The sequence below is a fragment of the Parasteatoda tepidariorum genome, chromosome 8, assembly GCF_043381705.1.
Source record: "Parasteatoda tepidariorum isolate YZ-2023 chromosome 8, CAS_Ptep_4.0, whole genome shotgun sequence".
In the NCBI taxonomy this organism is placed as follows: domain Eukaryota; kingdom Metazoa; phylum Arthropoda; class Arachnida; order Araneae; family Theridiidae; genus Parasteatoda; species Parasteatoda tepidariorum.
The window spans coordinates 72,598,323-72,620,739 of record NC_092211.1 but is presented as its reverse complement, the minus strand read 5'-3'; the positions used below and the strand labels follow the sequence as shown (position 1 = coordinate 72,620,739).

Genomic DNA, 22,417 nt, shown 5'->3' with positions numbered 1-22,417 from the left:
AAAAAAAAAAAAAATTATATTTTTTCTAATATTATTTTTACTACTAATATTACTTTTAAAATAATACTAATATTATTTCTTTTTAATTTTAAAAAAAGAAAAAAGATGCAGGAAAACAAAATAAGGAAAAGATATAATCTCGTCATCTTCTCACACATATCAGCAAAAAAAGTGCTTTCTATTATTGTATTAATATATCCAAGGGAAATATATTTCAACACAATAGTGTGCGGAGCACCGAAAAAGGTTAAACAAAAATAGAACATATTAATTAAACAAAAAAAAAGTAAAAGAAAGAAAATGATAAATAAAATTTCAAAAAATATATAGAATAAAACATAGAATGAAGCGAGTAGCGAATTCTTCCACTAACCGGCATCTTTCAAAAATGATTTGAAATATTTCTGCAACAAGTTTGCCAGATCACAAAATATGAAAATAAAAGCGTAAATGAAAGACAGTGGGATTTATAGTTCGTTCTTACTGAAGTACAGAAACGCATTTGATTTGTTAGTTACCTTGGATTGGTCCGAGACTGGATGTGTGCAAGGTAATAATATTATACTAAATAATTTAACGTTTATAATTAATAGGTTTGAATTTTGATTACAAAATTTTAATCTTAATTTTTTATTTATTGAAAAAAAATTCTTTCGAAGATTTTCAGCCACGGATTTACCCGAATTGGGTATATATATATAAACAAACTACTGTACTGATATATTTTGCTATGGCTATATTAATAAAGTCTTAGAAAACACTGTAATTTGCAGATATAATATTAACTAACTTTTTTAAATAAATTACAAATTAATTTTTAAATAAATTTGTCATTTTTTGCAATTTTCCTTCTTCTTTAAAAAAAATTTTTTTTTTTAATTTTCTCTCCTTTTTTCTTTTTTTTTTTTTTTCTGTATATAAGATAAAGTTGAATGACAAGGAATTTTATTAATATGCAATATAATAAAGAAGCGAAACGATATTTTAAAAAAGTATTTTTGCGAAGCGTTCTATTTACGTATCTGCATGTTGCCACCTTTTTTTTATAAAAGTTAAACTATTATCTGCTGTAATAAAATTAAACTTATGCCAACCTTACATGCGGCCCCGCTCAATGCTAAATGTAGATATTTGCATCGAAGCCTAAACATTAAGGTTCTAAGAAAGATTTTGTCTAATAAGTCTTTCAGGCGGGCGTCGATTGCGTCGCAGATTGTAGCGGCTCGATATGATGTTCGGGTAATTTTCAGGATCTTGGATGTTTTCTACTGGATCTTGCAATTCGGAAACTGATTCTTCCTCTTCTTCCGAGCTCTCTTCTTCCTGCGTGACTGGCGTATTTCGCATGTAATATGGACGAAGATGTTGTACATGAACAACTTTCGGGTAGACTATATTTGAGGGTGCCCTTGATTCTCGCCAAGTTGTAATCGCGGTTGATCGCCAAGCTGGGCAATGTTGAAAGCCAATCATGATTGTGATAATTTCAGAGGTTCGTTAGTTCTACGTTGGATACCGGCTATTAAGGTTACTTTTGCTTCTGGTCAATAAGATCGAAGGTATGTGGGTAGTCATAAAAAGAGACTTTAAAAAAATGTCACCCCAGTTCGGTACCACAAACGCCATTTTCGATTCGTTTCGTATTTCGCCGAATTTATGTGGCGATGGATGTACTCAGATTCGATTCATGATAAATTTAGACAGTATCTAACTGCTATTAGAGAATTCTGTGCACCTAAATCTGAGGATATCCAAGCTTAATGAAGAAGTGAGTTGTTTTTTTCCTTTTCTTTCTGTGCTTACTCCATTAATCTTCGTTTCGATTCAAAATGCATTTTATTGAGTTTATTAATTTTGCTTATATTGGGTTCATTGCAATTTTATAAAGTTTTGGCCGATGTTTTATTGAAATTTTCCAATCCAATGTTTTACTGAAATATCATTACGTTTTGGAAGCTATTCCTGTTATCACGGTGTTCCGCGCAAACAGAAATGGCGCCAGGCATAAGTCGCTAATTTCGCCAAGGGGCACCCTCAAGTATATTTTTACCCAACTTTCGAAAGATTCTTTCTTTTATCCATAGACTTGATCTCGTAGCATAATCCTGCCGGCTGCGCCATATAAGATAAAGTTGAATGACAAGGAATTTAATTAATATGCAATATAATAAACAGCGAAATATATGTTTTTGCGAAGCGTTCTATTTACACATCTGCATGTTGCCACCTTTTTTTATAAAAGTTAAACTATTCTCTGCTGTAATAAATCTAAACTTATGCGAAACTTGCATGTATTTTTTAGGGTAAATAATTTTTGTAAATTAGTTTTTGTTTGTTGTTTTTCAATACATACACTTATATTTTTATTTCAATTAACTGGACCTTTTAGACGCATATCTAGTACAATATTTGTTCCTTCATATAAAAACAAAGGAATGTAAAGGCGGAATGACGTTATAAACTCGATGTCCATCTCCTCTTCAACTTTAGGAGAAATGGACACATAAAATCGAGGAGTGATGGTGACTTTTTGCCGGGAATCGTAGGACCCTTAAAAAGTTTAAAAATTGGCACGAAGTAAAAAGTAATAAAATGAGATTTCTTTTAGTAAATTCGTATTCACCACGACGCTTTATATTTTCAAAAAAGCAAATCTAGATACAAAAATCTTTGGTTTCGTTAATGGTTTTTGGTTGCTTTCGAAAATAAAAATTAATCTTTGGCTTTCCCATTATGATATTGGAGCCACTTTTTTAAAACTTTTTAAGAGCCGTACAAAAACATGCATTATACATTCTGATTCTGCAGAACTAACATATTTTCCAATAAAAATCTTATCGCCTACTCTACAAAATACTACAAATCTGATTCTACAGACAAAGAATAATACGTTAAAAAATAAAACGTTGTATTTGAAATGAGACTTTTTATTACAATTATGAAGTTTAATATTTTGTGCAAATCCATTTTTCAAGCAAATCCAAAGTAATGCACCAATCAAATGGCTTCTTTATTTATTTATAAACACGCCTTAATTTATTCCAATACCTTCTCTTACATATTATTTTCATATTTCGTTACATGGCAACCTAATTATGAAAATATTCTTAAATCAATCAAGCAAGTAGATAGTGAGTACATGATATCTTTATCTCTTCGTCTCTCATATGTTCTTTCTTACTGTATATTTCTGCATATTACTGCAATATTAATGCAATATCAGAAAAATCCATTTTTGTGGATATAATCGTCTGTGTTTATTAAGAGATTATATCTTTTTATTGTTAATTTTCTTAATTTTTAATTAGTTTTTCAATTCCTACTATTAGCTTACACTCTCCCTATATATATTTATATCCCTTGTTCAAATTTTCAATCGTTTATCAAATTTTCAATCTTTTTATTCAGCCACTCAAGGTTCAAATACATTTTTTTAGACTTTTAGTTGATGACACTTAATGTCAATTTTAGTTTTTTTTTTAAATATTAATTCATTAATTAAATTTCCTTAATTAAATTTCATTAATTAATTTTAGAATTAAATTTTGAGAAAATTTTTTAATTATTTAATAAAGAGTAACTAGAATAAAATTTTTCCTTGTCGTCCTAAGCATAAATTTTTTTTAATATATTGCTTGTTTTTAAGTAACTATTGTTATTCTTTCATTTAAAATCCTTTTAGATAATGCGTCCCTATTATTTTTTTGTTTTCTTTGTTGTGTTCTTTTCTTGTTTTCTTTTCGTTATTATCTTATATTACGGGTTCTGTGTACTTGCAGCTTATGCGCAAATATATTATACCCATAATACATTACTTATTTTAAACCTTATTGGGAGTAAGTAGAAGCAGATTTAACTAAAAATATCTTATTAAATTTAACGTCATTTTTTTGAAGTCAACTGTTTTAGTTACTGCAACATTAGCTATAAACATTATTTAAAAAAAAACTTTCCTACTTATTCAATAGCTTACATTTTAAAGATCAAGAATCAAACAAAATAAACATTAATCAGTTATTTCTCTAAAATTATTTCTATATTACACATGAAAAAATAACATTAACAAAGCTAGAGACAATCAGAAATAAACACTTTCATATTTTTCGATGTGATTATATCGTAAATACTGGAAACTAGGTCTTTCTAAAATCCCTAGTTTAAAAGAATCAATAAAGAAGCGCCAGAATTCCGAGACATACGTCTGCTGTTAAGGAGAGAAGGAAAAGAAACTAAAATCATTCTGATAGTTTTCCATTCTTCAAAATAATAAAAGAAATATATTTCATGAATATTTGTCTCGAGAGCTAACATTGAGGGAAGTCTCTACGAAGTGAGATTTTGAAGGACTAGTGAAAATGATTTTTGGTATTTCATGCATAGAAAGTTTGAATCGATAAATAAAAAAAGAAATTTTATAAAGATCATTAATCTTACAATTAAACTTTATCGCAGTAAAATAAAAAATGAATAAATAAAAATAAATAAATAAAAAATTCTTTAGTAAATATTACCTAAATTAGAGTAGGCGGGAAAAATGCTTCCATACTTATTGCATTAATATGAAAAACTCTATATATAAAGAAAAAATTATAAAATTTTTTAAAATTTTTTTTAAATTTTTAAAAGTATTTGGAAAAAAAGTTTACAAACTATTTTTTTTTAAGTTTACAAACTATTTGTGTTACAAAAAAATTGCATCAATGCCCATAGCGGGATTTAAACCCCGAATCTTCCTGATACGAGGTCTACTCCTAGACCAAAGTACAGGCCGGTTGCCTCAATTATCTACTCAAGTTTGCTCTTAAAATAATAATAAATATAGGAAATATAATTATTTTGCTGATATCTTAATTGCAAATATTTAGATACACTTTAAAAAATTCCGATTCAAATTACGATTTTAAATGCATCATTCGTAAAATCTATTCCTACAGTGAAATATTATACCGCAGTTATTACGGTGATTTTTATTTAATAGGAGAGATCCAGTGATTTTGCAGTAATTTTTACTGTAAAAATTAAGGTATATCAAATTTTTTTGTTCCGTAAAATATTCCGATAAAAAAAGATTCTGCAGTAAAAAATGCTGCCACTTTGAGTGACGGTATAGTAATTTGATGCAGAATGTTTTTAAACAAATATTTTTAAAAATGCGTCTTATTCAGAGTTTCCTTTTTTCATTGTAAATCACAATTTATTTTAAAACTAGATTAATTTGAGGATCTACTTATTTTGTATACTTTATATTTGCACTGATTTACTGAGGATTTACTTTAAATTTGCACTGACTAAACTGAGAGTATGGATCCTGATAAAGTAGCAGGCATTGTTACATTTATTTAATAGACATAGCCGCCAGACAGTTCAATATTCTTCTAAACAACCACTACTATCATGATAACAATAACGCAGAGAATACTTTAACTGAGCTCATGGCTTATTGATCCTTACATCTTTCAGAAAATAACTCTAAAATATGAGCCCATTCACTTAAACCGCTTCCCGACCATTTGGGAGATGATATTTTATTCCATAATGTTTGCTTTCCCTTGACAGTTTTATTGACAAAAATAATGTCCTATACTTTGTATTGTATACAAAACAGCAGCATTACTATTTTTCGGACTTTTAAGCTCTCTGATCTATGTATGTTTATTGATAAAAAACATTACATATTACTTTTTAAAGAGAACATTCCATTTGAAGCTAATGCTTGCCAATGTCATGATATCCACTTCTCTCCGTACATATGCTGTCTTAAGCAGCTTAAAAATATTCTAGAATAAAAGAAATTTTAGAGAATCGAGCTGTAGTTATTTTATTGTAAAAGTTTCCATTCATTTCATCTATTGCAAATGTTCTTGAAATATTTTACAAATGCTTTTTATTTACAAAAAATCTATTTTTTTGAAAGAAGCATTGCAAAATAAGGATGCCGAAATATTTTAGAATAAAAGAAATTTTAGAGAGTCAAACTGTAGCTATTTTATTGTAAGAGGTTTCATTCATTTCATATATTACAAATGTTCTTGAAATATTTTACAAATGCTTTTTATTTACAAAAAATCTATTTTTTTGAAAGAAGCATTGCAAAATAAGGATGCCGAAATATTTTAGAATAAAAGAAATTTTAGAGAGTCAAACTGTAGCTATTTTATTGTAAGAGGTTTCATTCATTTCATATATTACAAATGTTCTTGAAATATTTTACAAATGCTTTTTATTTACAAAAAATCTATTTTTTTTTAAAAGAAACATTGCAAATAAAGGATACCCAAATATTTTAGAATAAAAGAAATTTTAGAGAGTCAAACTGTAGCTATTTTATTGTAAGAGGTTTCATTCATTTCATCTAATGCAAATGTTCTTGAAATATTTTAACTATGCTTTTATTTACAAAAAATCTATTTTTTTGAAGGAAACATTGCAAAATAAGGATACCCAAATACTTTAGAATTAAAGAAATTTTAGAGAATCAAACTGTAGCTATTTTATTGTAAGAGTTTCCGTTCATTTCATCTATCGCAAATGTTCTTGAAATATTTCGCAAATGCTTTTTATTTACAAGAAATCTACTTTTTTGAAAGAAACATTGCAAAATAAGGATACCCAAATATTTTAGAATAAAAGAAATTTTTGAGAATCAAACTGTAGCTATTTTATTGTAAGAGGTTTCATTCATTTCATCTATTGCAAATGTTCTTGAAATATTTTACAAATGCTTTTTATTTACAAAAAATCTATTTTTTTGAAAGAAGCATTGCAAAATAAGGATACCTAAATATTTTAGAATAAAAGAAATTTTAGAGAATCAAACTGTAGCTATTTTATTGTAAGAGTTTTCATTCATTTCATCTGTTGCAAATGTTCTTGAAATATTTTACAAATGCTTTTTATATTTACAAAAAATCTACTTTTTTGAAAGAAACATTACAAAATAAGGATACCCAAATATTTTAGAATAAAAGAAATTTTAGAGAGTCAAACTGTAACTATTTTATTGTAAGAGGTTTCATTCATTTCATCTATTGCAAATGTTCTTGAAATATTTTAACTATGCTTTTATTTACAAAAAATCTATTTTTTTGAAGGAAACATTGCAAAATAAGGATACCCAAATACTTTAGAATTAAAGAAATTTTAGAAAATCAAACTGTAGCTATTTTATTGTAAGAGTTTTCATTCATTTCATCTGTTGCAAATGTTCTTGAAATATTTTACAAAAGCATTCTATATTTACAAAAAATCTATTTTTTTAAAAGAAACATTGCAAATAAAGGATACCCAAATATTTCGTTCGTTTTTTCACGAAACCGTTTCCTGGTATATGCTAGAAGCAAAAATTTCCTCAAAGTGACAAAATAACTATTCTTCAAGGAAATAAATTTCGTCAAAATTAGAGAAATATTTCATCAATCCAATTTTTTCCCAACAGAATATCTCATAGTGCATAATGTATTCAGCTTTTCCAACAATAACTTTAACGTGGGCACCGTATAGGTGAAACAACACAAGAAGAGAGAGAAAATTACATCCTTGTCCATAGCGGGATTCAAATCCCGGATCTTTCTGAAACGAGGTCAACTCCTAGTCCAAAATACAGGCCAGTCGACTCCAATCTCCACTTTCCTTTCGATTGTCTAGTCTTCATTCTAGTTTAGTCATTTTAGTTAACAATCTTCCACAATGCACTGTGATGAGGTTTCGCACTTAGGAAACATTTTCGTCATATGTTTGAGAGTTAGCATTTCATTACAAATCACGTAATTTCATGGCGAAATGATTCCCAAAGTTGGCGAAATACTGCTCAAGTATAGCTGAATCGTCAAAATTGAGAGTTTTATTTCTGAAAGTGAAATTTTGAAGAATAAGGCCAAAGTAAAGGACGAGCGAAAGCGCGGAACTTTCTATACCTACATATAAGTTCCTATTCTGTACGTTATTGACGTTTTATTATTAGTAGTAGTAGTATTTAGCCTACACAGCACAAAGTATACCCAATCCTTTTTGGAAATTTTGGAAATTGTTAAACATTCTCTCTTCGTACTAAAAGCCATTTTTCTATATTTTTGGGTGAAAGTATATAAAAAATGCTTTCTTAAATATGGCGAAATACGCAAAAAATGAAGTTAATATTAGGGAGCTCAGATTTTGAATTACTCTCCTGACCAAACTATTGGGACCATATTTCCCAGATTGATGTTGTCCCTAATATTTTGGGGGTCAGAAATCCAAATTTGTCGGAAAAAAGTCATGCTTATTTAAGGAAATTGAGTTTTCGTGTCTGATTTCGAAACTTAAAATATCATCTACACTTATAATTAACATATTTGATATCACTTCCTCGAACCATTAGGATTGAGTCCTAGTGCGTAAAAATCCAATCACTAGGATCAATGGTTATTCAGAGTAGTTCATTTTTCTTATGTCACCCTCGGTTCATGTTTTTTTTTTCTTCTTAATTTGTGGTTTGTTCTATCTAGAACTGTAGGTAAATCCTTTTGAGAATTATGTTTAATTGTTATTTGCATTCTAATCTAAACTCAGCGGTGCGACAGCCCATAGAGGGTCAAGGCCTATTGTGACCATCTCAGTTTTCTTGACCTTGGGCTCTGGGGTGCAGGTGCAGATGTTCCGGTTAGGTGGTCAGCCGAACGCTGAACCTCCAGTGTTCAGTTCCCAAGTATGCTTGGTACTCATTTATCGACCCACTGAAGGGATGAAAGGCTGAGTCGACCTTTCCTGACCCGAGGATCGAATCCAGGACCTGTGGAACGGGAGCACAAAGCGCTACCACTCAGCCACCGGGAGTCGTTATTTGAATTTTTAGTAACTTTCATCTGGAATTAAATATAAATTTCTCGCCAGATAAACAAAATATTTTTTTCCAGACTCAAAGATTAATTCTTGCTACAAGTCAAGGTAAGATTATAATGTTTAAATTGAAAAACAATTTAGTCGTATAAAGCAAGCATTATACGGAAGCTGATTTTTTTTCTAACTCCATAACATCATGCTTCGTTATAAAACTAGCTCAACTTTTCGATCCAAATTTATTGAGTGATTTTTCAGCCTACTCTTTTTTATCCACCCTGGAGTTACGACTGAAGGAACTTGAAAAATCTGTGTTAACTTCAGATGGTTTCACAGTAGTCTCTGAAATATCCCTAAATTTTTCTTCACAGCCTAACCTTTAAACTACTGTTACATTCTCGGATAAAGGGAATGAAATATGGAAAACTGAAGTACATTTTTCGAGGAAGTTTTTATGCATTTCCTTCCTAGCAAATTTTCTAGATGGTTTGATCTTGATTTTTTATTTATGGCACGAAATAAGTTTTCTTTTTATGTCTTTTCTCAAAAAACGAAATTTTAGCCTTAATAAACACCAAATCCTTTTTGAATGCTACAATGATATGGGTTTTGGAGAGAGCTTGAGAAACAATGAAATTGCATTTTAGAATTAAGAAAAAATATGTAGCACGCTGCCTCTTAAAATTAGCGCGTAACACACTTTAATCGATTTTCAACAATAAACACTTAAAATTAATCAAATCAATGAATATTTTTATTTCTCAATCTTCTGTTCGAAAATCTTCAAATTCAACACATATTTTAAAAAAAACACTTTTGTACTTGCACTTCAAGAAGAAGATCACGGATACCCACGCATGTGACCCATGACGTTAGAGCCAGCTGATTGTCTATAAGCAAAATGGCGTGTTAAAGTTGTGCCAAGTTTCCCCATATAAGTTAGAACGTTAATTAATGAGAAGTTAATTAAATAAAGATCCATATCGCATATCGAATTTGTTGAAATATAATTCCTTCTCGTCTGCGTCTTTTACTTAACTTAGATTTATTATTTGTGAAAGTATTTTATAGTAACCAAGATATATTTTCGTGATTTATGTTCTACATGGCTTCGTGCCAGTCTTTGTGTTAAGTAAAGGTCTGGTTTCTTAGGACAAGCGCCTTATCTGAGCGTCAGCGGGACGTCAACGTCACGCTGACGCCAACAAAATACTGGTTTGTTAGCTCAAGGCCTGGTTTCTTAGAACTAGCGGCTTATCTGGGCGTCAACGGAAAGTTGACGTAGAGCTGACGCCAAAAAAATACTTTTTTGTTAGCTCAGCGTGAGCAGTCGGTCCAACGCAGACATTATCTCTCATTGCGCATGCGTTAATAACGTAAACAAATATTTATTTTGAATTTGTATTGATTTTGTTATTGTCGACCAGTGTTTTAGAGAACAAATAATGACTTTGTCCAAGAAAAAACACATTATAGCTGAGCTAAATGAAGAGTGCTATGTTTAATGAAGAAGCTATGTTTAATGTCAAAATCAAAATCTTGGCTGATTTCAATGTGCTGTTGGATGTTGTCCGCCATTGCTTCTGTGGTTAACGTCACGTTGTAATCCAACTGCAGTTGAGTTGGACGGCAATTGTAGTTCAAGATGAGCGTTCGATGACGTATACTATCAAACTCACAAATGGACCAATCAGAGGTTAGCGCTGATTTCCAGCTGACGGCGTCCTGTCCTAAGAAACCAGGCCTTAAGAAATATATAGAATTGAAATCCTCGTGAAAGAATGTAGAATATGCTACTTAAGAGAATTGATATCCTTTGGCTTACTCGAAATAGAATGAAAAAACAGTTTCTAACGTAAGCGAATGCCACGTTTCAACAACCAATCAAAATCGAGATACCCATACTACGTCACTTGCGGGTATCTCATTGCAACTTGTTAAAAACCAAAAAAAATTTCTCCTATTTACGATATTACAATCGCGAGAAGTGCAAGTAGCGTTATCTTCAAACAATTCATTGCGACATTAACACAGCACATTTTTTTAATGTTTCTTTTCATCTTACTCACAAACTGTAAAAAAATGGACACTCAAATATCACGAAACTTTGTTTCGGGCGAAACCGTTTCCTGGTATATGCTCCGAGTAAAAATTTCGCCAAAGTGACGAAATAACTATCGTCACCGCTTCGAGAAAACGAGTTTCGTCTAAATTAAAAAAATATTTCGTCCATCTATTTTATTTCGGGAAAAAAAACCTGGTTGAGCTTAAATTTTCTAATGACTACTTTAACCTGTGCACGATGTAGGTGGCATAACACAGCTTAGAGATAAATTGCACCCACACCCGAAACAGGATTCGAATCCTGGATCTTTCCGGTACGAGACTAACCCCTTCACCACCATACAAGCCATTCGAGTTAAAACGTCACTTTATTTTTAATCGTCGTTTTCATTCTAATTTCGTCATTCGCGTTGACACTCTCCCACAATGCACTTCGATGAGGTTCCGAGTTGAGCAAACATTTTCATCATACATTTGAGAGTTCTCGTTTCGTGAATTGTGACGAAATAATTCTCAAAATTACCGATTGCTGAATCGTCAAAATGGAGAGTTTTGTTGAGTACAGAGCCCTCTGTAGTAAAACTTAAAGTAAATGGTTAGTTCATACTGTGCATTTGAAGAACAGACACTCAACAATTTATGGTTTTTTATTGCATTTTTCATCATAGCTAAATAAAATTAAATAAAAACTATTTTTTTCCAGTAATTTAAAAAAAAGGGGAAAAAAATAAATATTTCGCTCAAGCATAAATGAAAAACGATGTTCATAACACTATGACAATAAGCTTCCATCACCACCTTCTATTACCGAAGACTCCCTGTGCAGTAAATGGTGACTGATGCACGTTAAATCTATCGAGTCAAAAAGTCCTCCATGTTCCCATAACAAATCATACATCTGGGGGTACTGAATTGGAGATTGATCGCTCTCTGGTTCAGATCAAAATTACGATCTGTAGATCTAGTTCAGATCTAAATTACGATATGTAGATCTAGTTCAGATCCAAATTACGATGTGAATGAGTCCTCTCAATAAACGGGCTGAAACGTATGTGTGTGCCAGCAATCGAATTCTTACTCATAGATGGCGCCATTGGAAAGCAATAAGAAGCGCATCCCCTTTGCTTTAATGGAATATGACAACAACAACCACCTTCTATTCCCACTCACCTCATATAAAAGGAAAGCATCTTACGTTTTTTTTTTCAATTCAAGTATGACAAAAAAAAAATTTTTATCTTTTTTAAGTCGACTTGAAAAACGTAGCTTTTAATTTTTTTTAAAATTTTATTTGCTTTACTTTTAAGCACGTTACATTTTAATATGAAAGCATAAATAATGATGATCTTTTTCTGCGATAGGGACCAAGTTTCTGTGCAGTCAGGTGACAGCGCCGATAAAGAATGAGGTGGGGGAGATCAACATGTTCATCATGAATTTTGAAGATATCACGGATGCACCATACAGAGATGAAGTCATTACGCCCTGCACCAGCCCGCTCATGAGTAAGTGATTTGCTTTTATGTTGTTTGAATTCATTGTTTTCAATAAAGAACTTCTTTTATCATGTTTTGCATGAAGAGTTATAACAAAATCTGCAAATTGAAAGAAAAAAAGATGTGTTTTCCGTTTTCAAACAAGCCTCTAAAATTGAATTATATTCTTAAATTATTGCAAATATGCTTACGGTATGTACTACCATGAAACATAAATACAAATGCTCGTATTCTGTTTCATAAAATGAACTAAGAACTGAAAATTTTTAAAAAAATGTAATTTATCTCTGCCCATGACTTTGTCTGTTTAAAATGGTTTTAACTTCATTTGAAATTAAAGTTCATTTCTTTGTTGCTTTTTAAGATGGAAATAAAAAAAATGAATGATGACTTTATAAATATTTTCGGTCACCAAATATTAAATTTTGACCCCAAGTTTTACTGTTTATCCTGCAAAAAATTTCGGATAAAATGACGGTAAAATTACCGGCACTGAGGGTATCGGTTCTTTTTACCGTAAAATTCATTTTCACCTAAACATGCTACGAAACAAAACTCTGACGTAAAATATTTTTTTACTGTAATAATTTACCGTAACAAACAGCACTGAATCACTCAAATTAAATGAATATTACTGTAAAAATTACATAATTATATATAATATTTATATACATATATAGTTATGCAATATATAATATTTTACGGGAAACATGGATTTTACGGATGATTCATCCGGAGTGCCGGTACCTTATACCGTAATTTGATCCGGATATCTTTACAGTGTATTTTACATACATGTCAAATATTCTCTAATACTGGCCAATTCTGCAAAAATAAACCCAAACTCCTAAATGCTTAAATAAATGCTAAAAGTGTAAGAATAATTTTGAAGAAATGATGAAAATAACACGATCTCATGAGAATTGGGCCAACTAATTGGATGATTTCAGAAGAGTGAATGATCTGTTTTATAATTACTTTAAATCGTCGAAAATATGTTGCAAGCATGAATCACTTCAAGAAGAGAAAGACAAAAAACTTTATTTTCCAAAACTGTCTTTTATCTACCCATGAATTTATTCGGCAAGCCCTCTATCATCGCCCATTAGTATTTGCAGCACCTTTATACGAGAAATCGTGGAAAATGGCCTCTATAATTCGAAGTTTCATCTCCTTACTTGTACAAAATGCTGGGAAACAAAACGATTGTTGTTTCAAATCTAGTCAACAGAAAAAAAAAATCACATTCTCAAAGATAATGGGCGATTCTAGCAGTTAAGCGCGTATGGATGAGCTGGAGGCATCAAAGAGATGTTGTTCCGAATGACTTTGTCTATTTTTTTAAAATCTTTTTTTTTTCTTTTTACATTTGTAGACTTAAATGTTTTCTTTTCCTTCGATTTTTGAGTATTCTTGATATCTAAAGTAAATAAAACCAATAGTTTACTCAAACCTTGAAGTTTACAGATTTTTTTTCTCTCTAATACCTAATAATATTTGATTAGTGTACATGAAAAAGCGAATATTTGCTTGAAGATATACACTAATATATTACATTATTTCGAAATAGAATGCAGTAATATAAAATGTGAACAATATTTGTCAATGTATATGTTTGTTTGCAGGCATATATATTTGTCAATGTATATGCTTGTTGTTTCTGAAAAAAAAAAAAAAAACAATTATTATACAAATTTAAATTTGTTCTTTTAAAATCCGTGAAAGTCAAAAACGAGGTAAAAAATGAAAACGGAAATATATTGGTGAACTATTGCGTTATCATTTTGGACTTACGTTGTAAACATACTTTATGAATTTAATGTATATTTACTAGCGTTAAAATGTTCTCGATTTGCTTGAAAATTCAAAATGATATTTAAACTTTCACGTGTCAAAATAATCATTCATTTAAATGGCATGGGACCGTTCTAATAAAATAAAACCCCTAATAAATGCTAGATTTTTTACTCATTTTTAATAGAGATTCTAAATAATATATCAAAATAAAACAATGATTACGGTATATGCTATGCTAAGATTAATGTATTTAAGAAAGCTTGAAAACATATTATGATTTAATTAATTGTTGAAAATTGAATTTATAATTTTTATAAAGAGATTTTATAGATAATGTTACTTTTTACATTTACTGATATGATAGAAATCAACAAAATTTCATAAAACTTTTTAAATTTTTATTTACAAGAAATATTCCAATTTCAAAATTAGAAAAAGTATTTGTTGATTAAAACTTCTCAAAACTACAACAATGAAGTCCTCACAATTTCATAATGGAGATGACAAATTTGTTAGAAATCATTTACAATGTTTCATTTAAATATTAATATGTTGTGCTAGATTTTTATTGCTGTTCTTAATTAAGAGATATGGAGGTTGTTCTTTACATTTTATCGCCTTTGTCGAATAGCAATTACATTCACCTCTGCTATTTTATTTTAAAATTAAACCATCTAGACCAGAAAATATGAAAATTCAAAAGTCAAAATAAGATAATTAGAGATAGCATGAAATGCTTTATTTATAAAATTTAATACGAAAAAATTATCAAAAGAAAAAAAATATGAAACATTATCTCTATTTTTTTTTCTTTCTTTAATTTTGTTTTTAAATTAAGTGTACTTTACATTTTAGAATTTCATTTATAAATTGCGTTAACTTTATTAAAATAAAATCAATTACTCTCCAAATTTTTTATATAAAAACCGTTAAACGATTTTCTTACTTTTTTAATTACGACAAACAAAAAGTTATTATATTATAAAATATGCTGTTATTGCATTTGACTTTATATTATATTGAGTGACATTCTAATCAAAAGATGGCGCCACGAAAAGTTCGATATGAATGGAAAGAGGCAGTACGCCAGAAGAGCGTTGCAGGAAAAAAAAAAAAAAACTTTAACAAACACAAAAAAATCAAGATATTTTCTCTTAAATTACTGAGAGCTTGCTTTCGAAATCGAAATGCGTGAGAGAAATTCCATCGGCAAATTTGAAATTATGCAATTAATTTCTTTTCAAATTGATGAAAATGCTTTCTCTAGTACTCTTTTTTAGTTTTGAACTTTTTTTGTGACTTACGAAAGCTAAACTTTTTTTCTTTCTTTTTTTTTTTCTCGCCATCTTTTTCTTTTTTTCCTTTATTATTATTATTTTTTTCTGAAATTTGTTTCTAAAGGAGGATCAAAAAAAAAAAAAAAANAAAAAAAAAAAAAAAAAAAAAAAAAAAAAAAAAAAAAAAAAAGAATAAGTACCAAAATACGTGATACATAAAAAGCTAAAAGTTATTTTTTCAATTAAATTAATTTCTAATAACAATGACTGTTGAATGTAATAGATTTAAAATTCGTGATCATAAAATTGGTCAATTTTTAAAAATAATATTAAATAAAATTAATGGAATAAAATGAATTTGAAATTATTATGAATTCCCTATGCACTGTAGTCAATGCCAAATAACGAATAACAATTCGAGAAAATGCAAAATGTGATTAATTTAATTTTTGAATTAGTATGATTAGTATTCATTGGTCTATTCGTACATTCTCTGTAACGAATAAAATAACAAATTATATTATAGGATTAAATAATGAGTTGAATTGTCATTTTGCCTATTCTCATTATTTATGTAAGTGTGTCATAGCTAATTTAATTACCACCATGAGTCGTGGTGGATCAAGGATAGAGTGCTCGCCTGCCAATGAGGTGACCCGGGTCCAAATTAAAGCGATGACTGATCGAATTTTGCTGCCTCGTACAGACAACAATGCTGACGTAAAAATATATTCAGTGTTATCATGGGTTAGAGTTCTCTTGCCCTCATGCTAACCGTGAGAGGTTTTCTTCTCGATATAACGCAAATGCAGGTAAGTTCTATCAAAAAGTCCTCCTCTAAGGCAATGCTTGATCCAGGAGTTCCCTTGTCTTCCGATTGAGTTCAGAATTACAAGACTACGGAGTTGAACATTGGCAGTCGTATACTCAGTATTGGGACGACTGTTCAAATAAAATAAATACTACCGATAACGCATTGCATATCATTTTACATTTTTGTACACCAATATAATCTTAAATGTTGGTGAAATCATCTTAAAAGACAAAATTTATCTTGAAAACGTTTAGGGTCAGTTGACGTACGCGATGATAATAATTAATATGTGTAGTTTCTGAATACAGTCGTGAAATGAGAACCAAAGAAATTAGAACTACAATCTCTAATAACAATTCAAATGTTTGCTATGAATTGCAAACTAATTTGGAGTTTTACATAATTCTTTAATATATTAATTGTGTCTTATCATAATTTCCATATCCTGTTAAGAATTATAATTTTAAACAATATAAATTTTTTGTTTTTGAAATTTTATTTTTCAAAAGAAGTAAACCCAAAGTGGATTCTGTAAAGTTAAACTTTCCCACTCTGGAGCAAATTGTACCAAAAATTTAAATAGAAGGACTAAAATTGTTCTTTAAAGTTGTTGTTTTCGACAATAGCAAGATATTTTTCTATTACAGAGGTGACAACTATTTTTTTTCGGACGCTTTTTCGCTTTGTTTTAAGGTTACGTTAAATAATTTAGTTCCTAAAAGAAAAGGAAATTTTTTTTAAATTTCTTACGGCTATAACGAATCAAAAGTTTAAGTAAATATTCCATAATCATAAATTCTTACTAAAAAGATAGGCACATTCACTATAAAAAATGAATGCTATAATTTCATTAAATTTCCTTTGTTTTTGATGAAAATGTTTCCGAGTATACGCTTCGAGAGAAACTTCATCTAAGTGACGAAATAACTATTGCCGTATCTTCATCAAGGAAATGAATTTTGTAAAAATTAAAAAAAAATTTCGCCAATCTGTTCCTTTTTTCTTTTTCAAAAAAAAAATTTCCAACTTTCCCAATAGTCATTTTATCATGGGCACCACATACGCGAGTCAATGTCACTCAAACACAAGAAGAACAGATAGAGCTGAGAGATAAAATGCAGATATGCCCGAATCGGGATTCGTACCCGGGCTGTACGAAGCCAACTCCTCGACCACCATACAAGCTTATCAATCCGATTGGGTATTTTATTTTCCATCGTCCAGTCTTCATTCTAGTTTCTTCATTCTAGTTGATCATATCCCAGAATACACTGCGATGAGGATCCGAGTTGAAGAAACATTTTCGTCATATATTTGAGTTCGCGCTTTGTCACTAAACACATGATTTTGTGACGAAATGATTCTCAAATCTTAAGGATTGCGATGAAATGCATCCTAAGGATTGCTGAATCGTCAAAAGTGGGAGTTTTATTTCTGAGAGTGTTGAGAAAATTCTAAAAACCTGATCACTATTTCCAATAAAATTTTACTTTCAATCTACCTACACCTGCGGTTCCCATGTTTAATCATTCTATTTTTTTGCATTTGCATTAAATTTTGTAAGGTTATTTAGTTTCGTTTCAATCATAATGTGCTTTGCGTTATTCTTTAATTTCCTGAAGTAATTAGCTTTTTATGTAATTTAATAACTATACAAGTTGTATTTCCATCGTTGTTTAAGTAATCATGTTGTTTGTTTTTTTTAAATGTTTTAACATTTGTTGTTAAATATTAAGCTGGAATCTTAAGAGGACCTTCCTTTCTCGAATGAAGGGGTAGACAGGGGGAGGAAAAATTCTTAATATGCTTTTAATCCTTTTCATTTAGTTTAATCTTTTTCATTTAATTCCTTTCATTTAATTTTCACAAATAAACCGATGAGGGATATTTACTTTATTTGACACCATCCTTCGATGCATTAGTGTGATCTTTATTATAAATATCAGTTGAAAACTTAGGCTGAAAACAATATAAAAGCAAACACTAATGCATGAACGCAATGTCAGGGTTAAAAAAACAAGATAAACAGAAAACTGAAATGATGATTTAGAAAAGTATTCAAGGTGTAAAATAAAAACTTAGAGCAATGCATGTTCTGCAAACTTTAGTTGCAGTTAAATTTACTGTTAATCAACTGTTATAGCGCCATTAAACAGGAGAATGAAGTAAATTTCTGCGAACTATTTATCATTGGCTTCATTTACTCGCTTACCAATCTATTTTTTTTTTACTCTCAGCAGCTTTCTTCCAAGAATTTTTTGGAAATAGTGGAAAGAGAAAAAAAAATAAAGTTTGGACCGAAAATTAATCACGCAATTCTGCTTTAGTCACTGTCTTCTTCAAGAGGCAAACCATTAGTCTCTCTGTCAATCCAAATGGATTCTCTGAAAGTTAAAATCCGAGGAATCTTCCATTAGGGGAATTTTTAATAAGGTTTTTGGTTTCTGAACCATTTAGCAGCTTTTTTATTCTCCCATTCATTTATGTCCCAACTTGGTCACTAATAAATGGACTTGATTAGAAGAATTACTTGATTTAATAGTTTTGCTCCATTCTGATTATTGTATTCCACGCTGATGATGATATTTAAAAAAATATGTACAACATTATGGAAGTTTTAGTTTGTGACCTGTCCCTTATTTGAAATGTTAAGAGAACGATACTGCGGGACAAACGCTTAATGGCAAATTTTATTTTGCTTAAATTAGTGTTTTAAAACTTAAAATTTATATATAAAAAAGCTAGTGCAGGTAAACCAAGCGTCAACTTTTAAGTTTCAAATTATGACTGGATTACGCAGTAAGGAAGTGATACAGTCAAACTTTGTTTGGATTTCGATATTTTGAGAAAAAAAGATTTAGCAATTTAGACTTCATGTTTTAGTTTTGACTTACGCGAACTCACTTTTTTGTGTGCTTTAAGTTTTTAATTCCAATATATAGGTGATATATAGGTGAGATAAGAATTTGTCATGGAAAGTTTCTCCCGTGGTGTAATGTTTGATGCACCTAGCTAGAGACAGTGGATTCGATAGTCTTATTCAGTTGATTACTAATCCACTAAGTGTAAATAGAAGATTTTCTTTCTTACAAAAGAAAATAAACCTGGTATAGAAAGTTGCTTCCACAAATATTACTTCCTTTCTGTATTAGGTACTGGAAATATATGGTGGCCCATACACATCTCCATGTTTAATTGAATTGATATTATTTAGGTTAATTTTTTGACTTCTAAAAGAATTTGAAAGCGTTTAGGCTATCCAAAAATCGAATTTTATAAAAGGAATTGTAGAATAGTAATGACAATTTTAAATTTTAAAAGTTACTTTAAAACACTATTCAAATCAAATATTGTCATTACCAATGGTGATCTTAACTTTGAACAGCAGCTTAAGCTTAAAATTTGATGTCTAAAAATGAAACTATGTTGGAGTTTTCTTATATTAGAATCTTAAATTTGTTTTTCATCTCAATTTGGTAACTTTTAATTTGAACTGCATCTTAGAGTGATGAATACATATTTATAATAAAGCTTTAGCTTTAAAATTAATACATTAAAATTTGAAAAAGAATCAGGGCAAAGCAAATAGATGTCTAAATTTTAAACAGCACGTATGAAGACGAGGCTTAGGAAATTCCGCTAAATCTAAAAGACACGTGTAAACGGGAAATTGCCTTTAATTAATTATTTGATGAAGAATTGATGGAGTTACATGTGATGTTAATTTTTTAGTTAGGTGTTTTTTTTTTCTCCTACTATATTTCGAACTTTTTTTAACGCAACTAGTTTTGTGTAATGTTTCTAACTTTTCTTCTTTACACCTTCTTAATAGCGTCACTCAAATGCCATTTTACATCCTTACTTAATTTTACAAATTCAAGAAGATTTTTCTAAAATTATAAAATGAAATAGAAAAAATAAAAATACCCAGTATTTGGATTCGAAGTAAACGTGAATGTAATCCATATTTAAAGTTCTTCAATTGTGTTTTTTTAATGGTGTTTTTTAAATACTTACGAGCTTGATAGCTATTTTATAAGATCAAATCTTCAATTACATTGTCAGTGCTATTTTATGGCACCATATAGGAAAAATTTCAGTTGGAAGGAAATTAGCAACCAAGCTAGCAGCACTTTTTCAGCAAATTTTTGACCTATATCTGTTTTGAACCAAAGGCGGCTTACTTATATCCCTAGCATTTACTTGCAAATAATTACCCTTAACTGTCATGATTTCAAATTATGAGTTAAATATAAACTAGTACAGACAGATGCGCGGAGAAAAAAAGTCTCATGAAATTACCTTAATATACGGTAATGACATTTCTGGTAAAAAAACCATAATTCTGGTATTAAAAACCAAAATATACGGTATTTGAACTATTAATTAGACAATTTTCCGTTTGTATAGTAGAGGTCTACCGGAAATTCTGGTTTTCAAAATTTTATTCCTAATTACCATACATTTAGTAAAAATACCAAACTGAAAAACAAACCAAATAAATAGTTTTTATGCCAGGCTCCTATTCATCATGATAAGATTACCACATTTATTACCGAGCAGGATAGTAATAAAACCATATATTATTGATAATTTTGCCAAAGGTCATTACCAAGGTTGGAATAGCCTGGTTGGTAGGGCACTAGGCCCATGTCCAAGAGTTCGTGGGTTCGATTTCAGCCGGCTGAAGACTCCCATATCAGTAAATGGTGACTGATGCACGTTAAATCTGTCAAATCCTCCATGTTCTCATAACAAATCATACTTCTGGGGGTACTGATCCAGGAGTTTCCTTGTCTTCTGGATTTGTTCAAAATTATAAAGCTACCGAGTTGAACATTAGTAGTCGTAAACTCAACATTGGGTCGGCGCTTCAACAACGGATATAAAAAAAAGGTCATTACCAGAGCGTTTTTGTAAAAATTAACGAGCTTCTTCGTTTTCCCATGAAGCCAGAAATGAAGTAAATTTTACCATATTCAGGTAATTTTGAACATATTTTTTTTACTCAGAGTGCAAAGCTGAAGCATTAATTATTTTTTTAAAAATCTAATCATTAAAAAAATCAGCTCAAAATATCATCTTGGTGGAATACAAGGAAATATAAAAGTTATGTAACAACTTCTGCATTTATTGTTGCAATTGAAATCGGTACTGTTTAATTCTGTAAATCCGGCAAATTCTGTGCTGTAAAATAGTATATTTATGTAAAATCCCACGGAAATAGATGCGATCACAAAGTTCTTTAAGATATCAAAAAGTATCTCATGTTAAAAATGGAAGACCAAAGGCATATTCATGTATCCAGGTTGGGTTAGAAAAAAGATATCACTGAATTGATTTAACAACTATTTTAAAACTGTCAAACAAATAGTATATAAAAAAGCAAATAGCATGTAGAGAAAAAAATATCTAAAAAACTTAAAATTTGAAAATTATCTTTATTCTGAACTATGCAAAGGAACTCTTTTTATTTGTCTATTTTGTTTGAGTAGTAATAATAAAAGTGCACTTTTTTATAATGTACATATTAATTTCCTTATGAGTAAATTTGGAATGGTTTCAGTGTTAATTCTATAAAAAATGAAAAAGAGAATACTTTTTTTTGCTATTATAAATTATTTATTTGCCTAGTTCCATTTCAAGGTTATACATAAACAATTGAATATAAAGTTTTAAAGTTTTCAAATAAACGAAACAAACATTCTCCATGAAGATGTGTATATTTCATTCTAGTTATTTGTTAAATATTTATAATAAAATATTTGCTTTATGTTTTTTAAAGTAACATTTCGACGTTGTGAAACATACAATCAAGATAAAAACAAAGTCAAATGTTATTGTGATTGCAGTATTTTTTATTTTGCATTGTTAAAAATAATATTTTTTAAGCAATATTTAGCAACTATAAACATTTTATTATGTGTGCTGTTTTATTATTCAGCAAATTTTTATACTGGGTAATAGGGAACAAAACGAAGAAAATAATGATTGCTTTATTGTTTAAACAATTGCTTTATTGTTATATTGTTTTATATTAACATATTGATAACTTTTATATTAAAAGAATTCCACGGTTTTAAACTTAGTCATCTATTCAAATCAGATCAATAAAATAAGCGAAGAGGAAATAATTGATATATAAATACCCAGTA

General features: G+C 29.6%; 1 protein-coding gene across 12 annotated transcripts in view; it reads left to right on the top strand.

Moving 5' to 3' along the window:
• The window catches only part of LOC107448675 (voltage-gated inwardly rectifying potassium channel KCNH6), a 347,084-nt gene that overhangs the window by 136,786 nt on the left and 187,881 nt on the right, over positions 1 to 22,417 (top strand). For all 12 annotated transcript variants that reach the window (XM_071184212.1, XM_071184214.1, XM_071184215.1 and 9 more), the window contains exon 3: positions 12,240 to 12,383. In XM_071184212.1, coding sequence (XP_071040313.1) covers positions 12,240 to 12,383 — 144 coding nt within the window. The remainder of the gene's footprint in view (positions 1 to 12,239; positions 12,384 to 22,417) is intronic.